An 11,200-nucleotide genomic window follows, 5' to 3' on the forward strand; every position below is an offset into this window, starting at 1 on the left:
GATACTCTATCCCTTCTCTATCCCCAATCTTATTGTTTCTTTTTTACATGTAAGGAAATTTAAGTTTACAAGATGTGGTAACTTACCCAACCCACATAACTGTTAATGATTTCTAAACCAGTCTGTTAGAGATCTAGTTCCTTAGTAAAGAATAATTTTTACTTGGAAATTTTGAAAACTCTCAAATATTAACAATGCTTTCATGTTTCTCATAACAATAAAAGTGTATAAGAAAGACAGGTATGGTACTGGAATAAGGAAAAAGAAGCTGAATACTAGCCTTGCCACATGCTACTTGTGCAGTCCCCTTGAGGAAGCCACTCACCTTTTTTTTGTTTAATTTTTATTGAGTTTATTGGTACTCTAGGTATATAATACAATTACATTCATTATTGGGATCTAGTACCTTTACATGACAGCTCTTGGTTCTCATTGTTTCCCCTTGTCCCTGCCCTCCCTTCACCCCCTCCTCCCTTCCCCATTTACAAACACTTTATTTCCATTTTTTCAGTTTCTCATATTTTTTTCCTCTCCCTTATTACCTTTCCCCCACCCTTCTCACTTTCCCTACACCTTTAGCCCTTTACTTCCTATTTCACATTATTATCTCATTAGGATCTTGTGTACTATTATAGTTTTTCACACCAGAGAAACTATTCGGTATTTCAGTTAAAGAAATCTCTATATGAACATTAAAAATAGGGAATCCTAAAATAAAACTAAAAAGGAAAGTAAAAGAGAAAGGGCAATGATGTAAAATTAAAATAATCCTTAATTCTGAAGATGAAAATGGTCCTTGAACATATTTAAGTTGCTTCTTGCTCTTGTAGTCTTATATTATTCTCTTTTTTTCATTATTTAGAGAATACTTTATTAGTTTCTGTAATCAAACCCACGTAGATATGACCTTACATATTTAATACAGTGCATTACCCCTGTAGAAATGGAAAAAAATTAACATTTCTAGACCAATATGGCTGTTAATTTCTGTACAATGCCAACTCAACACAGTAAATTGGGATAACTTTTTCCAAAGTTGACAGCACAGTTAAAGTTTCCAAAAATTCAAATTATATATATATATGTATATATATATATACATATATTTATATTTATATAAAAAGACCAACAATAGCAGTATGTTATGCATCAATAGCAGCAACAGCTTTTCCAGGCTCTGCAGTCATCTGAACAAAATTATAGACGTTCAGCACACTCCATTAAAAAAACAAAAACAAAAAAACAAAGAGAAGAATAATACCCAGAAAACAGCAAAGTTCTGTTGCTGTTGTGGTACCTGGCACCTTTTTTTTTTATTAGCATCTTAATCATCATCTGGAGAGAGAACATTCTAGAGCCACTCACCTTCTCTCAGCCTGTTTCCTCATCTGTCAAATGAAGATAACACATCCTGTATCACAGTCCTGCTACAATTAAAAAAGAAAAGTCCCAGTATACATGCAGAATGTATACTTAACTCTTCAAGAATGTAAAGTGATCTAGTTTTCCCATGTATAACCCTTCTATTTGCTATTGATGTCATTCACCTCCTTGACCATAAAAATACGGAACCCTAAAACCAGAGGAATTAAGCCAAATTCTTCATTATAGATATGCAGAAACTGAGGCTCACACATGGGAAATGACATTCCCAGACTTCAGGGAAAGAATGGCACAGCCAGGTTAACTCTCATATCTTCTGATTCTGTGTTCCTTCTACCACATGGCCTTCCACTCTTAGAAACTGTTTTTATTTTATGAACATGACTATTAAGAAGGAAAACTGAAATCTCAGAATTAGAACACCTGGGCTGTAAGTCCAGCTGGATGATCCTAGGGTAACATTTGACTTGTCCACATCAAGGTCTTCAAGATAGTAAAAATGGGGGCTTAGTCCTTTGAGGGACAAGAAAATCTCTTCACTATAAATCATTCAGAGTGAGATGCCCCAGAACGAAGCACAGTATAAACTCCTACCATCCTGAGTGCCCCCAAAACCTACAAGGGCTGTCTTCTAGACCTTCCCTGGAACCTCCATGCTTGATATTTATTTCAACCACCAGCCTGGTAATTAATCAGCTAAAAAGAGAGTGCTACAACAGTAATCTTGTTATAACAAAAATATGTCCATGTTTTACCTCTTAGACTACTAACCTCCTAGAAACACAAACAATATATTTTCTTAAATGACATTTGACACTTGCCTCATTTAAAATTACTCTCTCAAGAAAAGATCAAAACAATGTGGATAAAATTACTCGCTGGTTTTCTCCTCTTAACAACTTGGTGAGTTGGACTGGGAACCTGAGAGCATAGGCCTGCTATCAGAGAAGGGACTGACTCTCTCAAAGTGATTCCCTAGCCAGTCCAAAGAGGCTTCTAGCTTCTAACTCATTCTCATCTTCAAGAGCACTACTTTACATTCCCCAAATATAAATCAAACAAGCAGGGAAATACCTTTCCCCTAAACAAGAATATGCCTAAGTCTTCAGGGACATGATAACAGCCTGTGATCTGCAGTCTACAGGCTCACACCAGCTCACAATGGGAATGTCTGCCTCACGCTTGGTTCTCTTTCAGCGCTTCATAATGCAGGTATAATATACAATTCATCACTCATCCCACTTCAAAGGCCAGAATCTAACCAAGAAAGTGTCTTTGAAACTGCCTTCTCCCCTATCTCTCTACATACTATCCACCATCAAGTCCAACTACTCTTGCCTACTGAATTGCTCATGAAATCAACCAATTGATTTCCATCACCAACAAGTAAACCCCAGTTACCACTCTCTTAGATCACTGCAAAAAGTGTCTTGATTGGTCTCTATTCTCACATACAATTCTCAAATACAGTGGTACCTTGATTCATGAATTTGATTCTATCCATAGTTCTGGTCTCATACTGAGTTGGACAAGGTCCAAATCAAATTCAATGGTTAGGTTCGATATTGACGTTATGGGGAAATTTGATTCAGTTCTCATCCAGTTCAGTTTGCAAACGGAATTGTGGAGAGAATTGAGTTCTTGAACCAGGGTACCACTGTACACTCTGTTCAGCACAACCCCAGTGCTCTTTTCAAAACACCATGAATGGTGAGGAATGGAACTCAATAGGAGGGCATTGCCCAGCGTATGTGAGGCCCTCAGTTTGATTTCCAGCACCCCACCACCCCCACACACTCATAATTACCTCACCTTTCCCTGTGAACTTGTCCAAGGCTTCCTAGCACTCCTAGGTCAAAGAGATGCTTCTCTCAGCCATACCTGGTCTGCCCCTTGAGCTTCACAGTCCACCATGACCTACCTCACCCTTGAAGCTCCAATCACACAGGCTTCTCTCGGTTCCTCAAAAGCGCCTGTCCCCTCAGACTCTCTGTACACTTCTCTTCACACTCCACTTAGCTAGCTCTTCCTCATCCTTGAGCTCTCACGTCAAGCTGTATCATCTTCACTGGGATACATCTCTGAGGGACTCCCCCAAACAAGGTCAGATGTCCATACGATAATGTGTTCCTGGTGTCTGGTTATTAATTAGCTGTGGATGTACAGGCTGTCATTCAAATTTGACACTTGGCTGATTATTTACATAATGTGTACTTTCCCACCAAGGAAAGAAGCTCTATGAGGTCAGAAACCAGCTCCATTTTTGGAACAAACAAGTTTAAAGAATTCAGCATAAAGTATTTAACTTCAGAGTAGGAGGCTAAAACAGTGTTTGCTGTAAGATTCCTCTTTAAACTATTTTGAATACCACCCAGACAAAAATCCCAAGGCCCTCCCCATGGGGTTTTCAGTAACAGAAGAGGAGAATAGATAATGGTAGAGGGAAAATTATTTCATTAAAAATGTCTTTAATGAATTTGATCTTTCTTTTAATACACTGCAACATGTAAAAATGTAGTGAATATGAATAGACTAACAAAACCTGGTCTATGAAAAGGAGGCCCAGCAAAATATAATCAGAGATAAGTAGCCAAGAGAATACTTGCTAAAGTATTCTTCTATATTTAAAAAGGTATGTAAAATGAAGTCAGTGGAAGAGGGAGATGGTTCCTCATTTAAAATTCACCCTGGATTTGTCTCTTATTGGGCACTCACTGTGAAGCTGAGCAGAACTCTTTTTGAGGCAGGGGTGGTGAGATTGAGTATTATGAACTCCAGTTCATTGTCAAGTACCTTCTCTGGGGGTGGGAGCGGGAGAGCAGGCTGACCTGGGCAGGCAGAGGAGAAGGAAAGCCAGAAAGCTCAAGGCCACTGCCTCAACTCAGGCAGCAATAAGCAAAAGCTGCTGGAGAGAGATATAATGGACACAAAAAGCCTAGGCTACAATTTCTTGGAAAGAGAGCCTGAAGCTAAAATAGTTTAACATATTAGGAAGGAAAATTGCCATGATAATAGCAAATTTTCCAAGTTCAGATGAGAAGCTTTTTGCTCTAAGGGCAATTTTTTTAAAAAAACATGATTTCAATTTGCTGACCTTTTCTAAGTTTGCAGCACTTCTTGGCGATTTCATGCTAATCTGCAAAGTTTTAAGTGACTTTCTTTGAAGACAGGTATTTAATTGCAATGATTGTAAAAAACATTTGTTCATAATTATCCAGATATACACTGGAACAATGCTGAAACAAGAGCAGCATGCAAAAATGTATTTAAGGACTATCATCCCAAAATGCTGCTAAAAGCTATTAACCAGTATGTGTTAATTGCCACAGCATTCATATTAATTTTCACTTCAGGCTCGACATTGTGGAATATTTCCCCTGATACATTTTAAACAAAGTTTAATTTAAGGAACTGCTTCTATCAACACTTATGAAAATTAACAGCCAAGCAATTAGCACTCATGAATTATCCCTTCCCCCATGCTCTCTGCAGTTTCCCTGTTAAAAGAGTTTCTAACAGAGAAGTGGTTACTTTCTAACAAGTTAACACAATCAAAGTCACAGTTGTCTATACCGACCAGACTGGTTCTCCTTTTTAAGCACTTGTCAAGGCAAATATTAACATTATATTTAGCGTAGTACTTAGCTAAGTCAAGTAGGTAAGATATTTAACATTTTATTAAACTGCCAAGCAACTACTAATATCCAACTAACTTCTCAACTGATTTTTTAAAAAGACACTGCCTCCCCCAAAATAAAATAATATATGAAAATAAAAGAAAGTCACCAGGTATGGTGGCACACACCTGTAAGCCCAGCACTGGGGAGGCAGGAGCATTACCATGAATACAAGGCTAGCCGGGGCTACATAGAGTTCAAGACCAGCCTGAACTACAGAGCACAACCCTGTCTCAAAATAAATAAATAATAAATTTAAAATAAAAAAGTAATTATTTCTCTTAATCTTCCTATTTGAAGTGAGGGCCAAAATCCCATCAGGTTCCTGCACTCCTACCGGCAGGCCGAACACCTTGTCCATCTAAGGATTCTATCCTAGAATCTTTGCTTTAAGAGCAGTTTCTTTTCACTCAATCCTGCTGACAACCTAATAAAGCACAGAACAGACATCATCACTGCTCCTCCTTTAGTCAGAGACACAGTGGGCTATTTCCGAGTGCTTCCTACGTGCTATGCGTCCTGCTAACCGGGCCTCGTCTCATTTACTCCTCGGGAGGAGGACCACTCTCCTCACTCCCTTTCACACATGAGGACTAGAACCTGTAGAGGAGAAAAAATACCTTTAACATCTACTCTGCTAAAGTCTTGGCTGGGGTCTCATTAATAAGAAACAGATCAATAGGAACAAAGTATCTAAATTCATTTAATGTAAATTTCACATGACATGGAGCCTTCCTAAGGAAATGAAGACTCCAGGAAACAGTTAAACCTGAGTAGTTTTATTATATGTATGGTGGAGAGTGGAAAAACGTGGAAAACATGATGGGAAGTGGGGTAAGAAAAAAGCACAGTTAACTGGGGGAAATTTAGCAAGGCCCCTCCTTTCACATTACTCTCCAGACCCTCCACCTTTCCCACAAAGACTTTGTGGCCTTCTTCAGGGAGCTGGACAGTGGAAAGTTGAGAAAACCCTTCCTGCTATTTCTCAATTTCTTCGGCTTAGAATCATCACTACCCCGTGGTACCACATTTTAGGGAAGTATGTCCAGATCCCACCTCAAGTTTCATGAGCTTAAATAAATAGCTTGACAGCCTGCCGTAAGGGTCGTCCTCAGGATATAAACTGAGGTCTTACTAAAGAATAGAATAGTTTATTCACCATATTGCCTCTCATTATGCACAATTCTTTATTCTAGCATTATTTTTGATGGTCTCATCAGCCTGGTGATGCTATCTTTTTCCAGCGGTAAAGAAACAGGTTCAGAGAGGTGACAAAAAAAAAATGAGATGACACAATTTATAATCAGTACCATTTCTTAGTAAGTGTACTGGCAGGAAATAGGTACTTAGACTTCTGATGGTCTAATCATGACAATAATATATGCAAACTCAGTTGGACCAGAATAGTGATGATGTACTAGCAAAAGCTTCTCAAGTAAGTGATAGGCATGAAAGGACAAGAGTTAACAGTCGCTACTTAGAATATGATCTCATTTTAAACAAAGAGAAACAGGCAGGGAACCTACTCCAGGACACTTCAAACTGCCCCATACCTCCTGCCTACCAGCAGAGCCCATTTCCCGCTCACATCAAAGCAGCTCCAGACACAATCATTGTGCCCCACACACAGTCAAGTCAGGACTGCTCCAAGAAGTTATTTGATTGTTTCCATCTCCAAATATATGTTTTTTAATGAGATTATACAGAGGTTCTGTTTTTAGCAGTCAAAGAATTCAGGCAGATGGCTGAGCCTCATTTTGCCTTCTCTGATCAAACAGCCCCTAAAACCACCTTGTAGCCCTGCCTTCAACTTTTAACAAATGATCACTAAACAATAATCTGAGACTTAAGACTCTTAGAGACAAATTATAGATAGTATCATCAGTTTGTCAAAGAAATAATGTAATAATTAGCCTGACCCCCCCCCAAAAAAACCCAAAAAACAAAAACCCCTCAAAACTACATTTTAGCATCTCTCTCAATTTCATGCCTTAAATAACTTATTAACAAACCACAATAAAAATTTTTACAATGTATTAGCCAGCTACATGAACCAAAAATTACTGAAAATATTTGCTTTAGTTTAGCACAAGAGCTAAGCAATGCATATACTTAGATTCACTAGAACTAACTGTTAAGGACACTAGATGTGCTGAATTGCAAAACAATTGTAAAGCCACACCAAAAATAAAATCCTTTTTTCAACTCTACTCTGGTTTAATCTTAAAGAGGATGGCACAGCAGCTAGTCTCCTGAGGAAATACATAATTAAGTAGTTTTTTAGCATATTTAATTGGACCCCAAACTCTTCCTTGTCCCTTTCTCTCCCCAATTATGTGCCAATTTGCCCAAGAGACCTAGGCAACTCAGTTAATTATGTAAATAAGGCAAGTGTTATTCCCAAGAAAAGCACTGTGGATATTTGTAGGGGCAAAAATATATATTTCAGTGGTTTCAACAAATCTTTTTAAAAAATATGTGTGTCTGTATCAAAATACTACATGGAAAATCCTTACACTTGAAGCAAAAAGCATGGAGTACCAACAACAATCATTAAAACAGGAAATTCATAACTTAAATATGAGCAGAATAAAAATAAAATAATTTTAAGTTACCACAGTAACAAAAATTTAGTGCTGAATGTCAGATGATTTATGGGAAGAATCAATCTGGAAATTATTAAAGTCGACTTGCTGGAAAAGGCTTTATTATCAAGGGGTCGACATGATCTTAACTCCAGAGGCAGCCATGGTGCGCTATAACTACTACAATCCCATTATTATGCAATCACAAAATGCTAATTTGATCATTTTGAGGTGTTATTTGAATAGTCATTTTAATTTCTAGGTTACAAAAAGGCTTGACTCAAGTATAATTCTCTATTAATCAGAGATGTCTTTGAATATCATATTGATGCATTTCATAAAGATAAAGAAAGACTAATTAAATATGTAGAGTACAATATCCTTCAAATATTAGCCACTTTCATTACATATCTGCCAAACGCATCAATATTAAATAATAGATGAGAACAAGAGTTTAATTGTATTTTAGCAATTGTAATATGTAAGATAATAATAAAATTGCATCATATCATAAGATAGACTTATCGATATATAAATCTTTCTTAATCAATGTGTAACAGTGACTGCTCTATGTTTACATCCCTGGCAGATTACAGAAAGATTTGCTATGGCAAAAGCAGAGAGTCTTTGTATAAACACACATCTAACAAAAATAATTCTGAGACTGCAGAAATGGTTTACACATGCTAAAAAATTTTTCCCTGGCACTATAGAAGATAGATTTAGGAACAAAGCAGAGTTCACAATATTCTGACAAATAAAAACCCAAGTAATTAATAATAAAATCTAATGGCATAAGGAAAATTCTAGAATGTAATATTTTAAAAGGGCTGTGCTATTTTGTTGACATGAAAGCATTACACACAACAATTATTCTGTAATTTACATCCTTAAACAATGAGATATCAGTCAACAAAAGCAAAGAAACTCCAGCAGTGTATCCTAACCCCAACAATAATTTCTATCTAAATGAATCAATCGTAATATATATTTTTTAATTCTCCACAGTCTGATTCTAGTCCTCTGGGGAATCTTTCCTCTCTTGCTTTGTTCCACAGAAGGACAGAAGAAGGCAGCACAGGCAGGCTGAAGAGAAGTTTCAGAGAAATGTAATACATAATTTACTAAAAGCTTTCAGATATTTTCTGGAGGAAATTCCTGAGCATAAGATCTTTGTTGTCTATGCTTTTTACTTCTGGTTCTTGCTCTTTCCCCACAAACGTCAACCTTACCACGTATATTTACTTCAACCTATGGAAGCAGGCTAAATTGTATGAGAAAACATCTCTTTGCTTAAAGACGACAATTGACAGAACTAGCACATGAATAAGAAAAATGCAAACATAAGCAAAGAGCAGCATGCTTATTAATTGCAATGGTGTTGAAATAAGACAAATAGTACAGGACCCATCTAGGCAGCAAACGATCATTCAAGCACCCACACACCACTGCCAGGCAGCAAACATAATGGCAATAAATATAAAAATCAACTGCTACTGTCGCCTAAAAAAGGCCCCACTCAGCTCAGCATAGAGACACAGAACAGGAGTGAATGGGGGAAGGGGGTGCTGCATATGGAACAAGGCTCCTCTGAAACAGTGGCCATTTTTCTAAAAGGAAAATGAATGCACTTTAATTTTATAACAACAAATTAGTAGAACAAACAAGAGAAAAATAAAGTCATCTCGCATGGCAAGTGTCAAACAAGACCCCACCACCACAATGAAATGTGAAAGGAAGTTTAAACCTTAACAATTTCTGCAGCTGTAATAATTAAACAAAATGATGCAGACTGCCTCCCAGAACCATTTTCAAGGCTTTCCCAGCACAATTAGACCTTAGTCACAATCCAACTGGCCCAAACTCTAAAGTATACTTGAGAGATAAAACAAACAAATATGTAGTTCTCCCTCTTTTAAAAATATGCTATCTGTAAATATAGAGAGACCTCAGGATTTTGTTTTGTTTTAATCCTCCCAAATATATTACTGTGCAAACACTGAGCCCAAATTCTTACTTTTTCATATCTATAGTCTTAGAAAATGTGAGTGACATTCTAATGTCATTCTCAGTAATTACCGAGGCACTTTTGAAATCCTAAATCTAACACCAACCAACACTTCCACTCAATTGTACTGTTGTACTTAAAGGGACAGAGTCTCATTTTTTAAACTTACCTTGCCATCAAATTTGGAATACTCGTTAAAGGGATTATTCAGCTGCAAAGGGCACTGCTCCAGGCGGACAGATAATATGGACTGCTTTCCAGAACTTGGAGGTTTCTCTTTGAGGGATTTTTTTTCAAACAGTGACTTTAACTCCTGGGCTGTAACACAAGAAGATAAACACATCTTTGGATTACATGCAGAGAGACAGTTTGTCCACTTCTCCACAATGTCTTCCTTAGAATCTGAAGGAGGGAGGACCTAGGGACATGTTCAGATCTGATGTGTCCAAAAAGCCTCTCATATTCTTCAGTGCTTGCACTGAAAAGGCAGAAGACTAAAAACATGCAGGCCAGGACTGTCAATTTAGGATGAGAAGGGTTTAAGGAAGGGGAAGGAGCAGGACACAGCAACTAAACAGTCATTCTGTAAGAGAGTATTCATAGTTAGGGCACCTGAGCTTTGGTCTGGCTTTGCTACCAACAGCTAGCTATGTAATCCTGGACAATTTATTCAATGTTTTAGAGCTCATCAAACTAGATAATATGGAAGATCCCTCCTAGCTCTTTTATCATGTGATTTGGGAATTCTAGTTCTTTGAGGTCAAACTCCCCATCTTTATCCTTTCACACTATCCAACTGCACTTAGCACAAAATATAGATGACACACTGACAAGGAAAAAGTAAAAGGGTATTTACAATAACAGAAGTTAATACTTATTGTGAATGCCAATGTATCTCACTTAATCCTTATAACATGCGTATGAGGTATATTTGGGCATGAAGTCAATTTTGTCAATGTGGAAACAAGCTTAGGATATAAAAAAAAATAAAATAAAATATGTATGTATGTATGTATGTATTTACTTATTTATTTTTAAGGCAGCATCTCCCTTTATAGTTCAGGCTGGCCCTGAACTCACTACGTAGCTCAGGCTGGTCTCGAACATGGCAATCCTCCTGCCTCAGCCTCCTGAGTACTGGGATTACAGAGTTTAGGATATTTTAATTTGCTTGTAGGCCACACAACTAGCAAGCAACAGAGCTAGAATTTACACTCATTCAAGGCTGCTAGCCACTAGGCACTAATGAACAAATCAGACTCTCAATGAATTTTGTTGTATGAATGAATAAAATAATAAAGAAATTCTGATTAAGTTCTGATTACATCAGAATCTTCAACTATTCAGTAGTGAATTAACTTCTGTATCTTCTGAAAGATCATTTAGTTCTCTAAATTAATCAATCAAGGTGGTAGATCATAAGTACATGGGGCTTGTTATACTTTTTTATTTTGTGAATATTAGAAATTGCCCATCTTGTAAGTGCAAGGTCTGGAGTTTGATCCCTGGTAACAAAAAAAAAAAAAAAAAAAAAAAAAAAAAAAAAT

General features: G+C 37.1%; 1 protein-coding gene across 8 annotated transcripts in view; it reads right to left on the reverse strand.

Annotated features, from left to right (window-relative positions):
• Positions 1-11,200, reverse strand: part of Mapkap1 (MAPK associated protein 1) — a 221,560-nt gene that overhangs the window by 164,230 nt on the left and 46,130 nt on the right. For all 8 annotated transcript variants that reach the window (XM_010613545.3, XM_010613541.3, XM_033759243.1 and 5 more), the window contains one exon: positions 9,823-9,971. In XM_010613545.3, the coding sequence (XP_010611847.1) occupies positions 9,823-9,971 (149 nt within the window). The remainder of the gene's footprint in view (positions 1-9,822; positions 9,972-11,200) is intronic.

The sequence above is a fragment of the Fukomys damarensis genome, unplaced genomic scaffold (genome assembly GCF_012274545.1).
Source record: "Fukomys damarensis isolate Sample0158 unplaced genomic scaffold, DMR_v1.0_HiC HiC_scaffold_36, whole genome shotgun sequence".
Taxonomy (NCBI): Eukaryota; Metazoa; Chordata; class Mammalia; order Rodentia; family Bathyergidae; genus Fukomys; species Fukomys damarensis.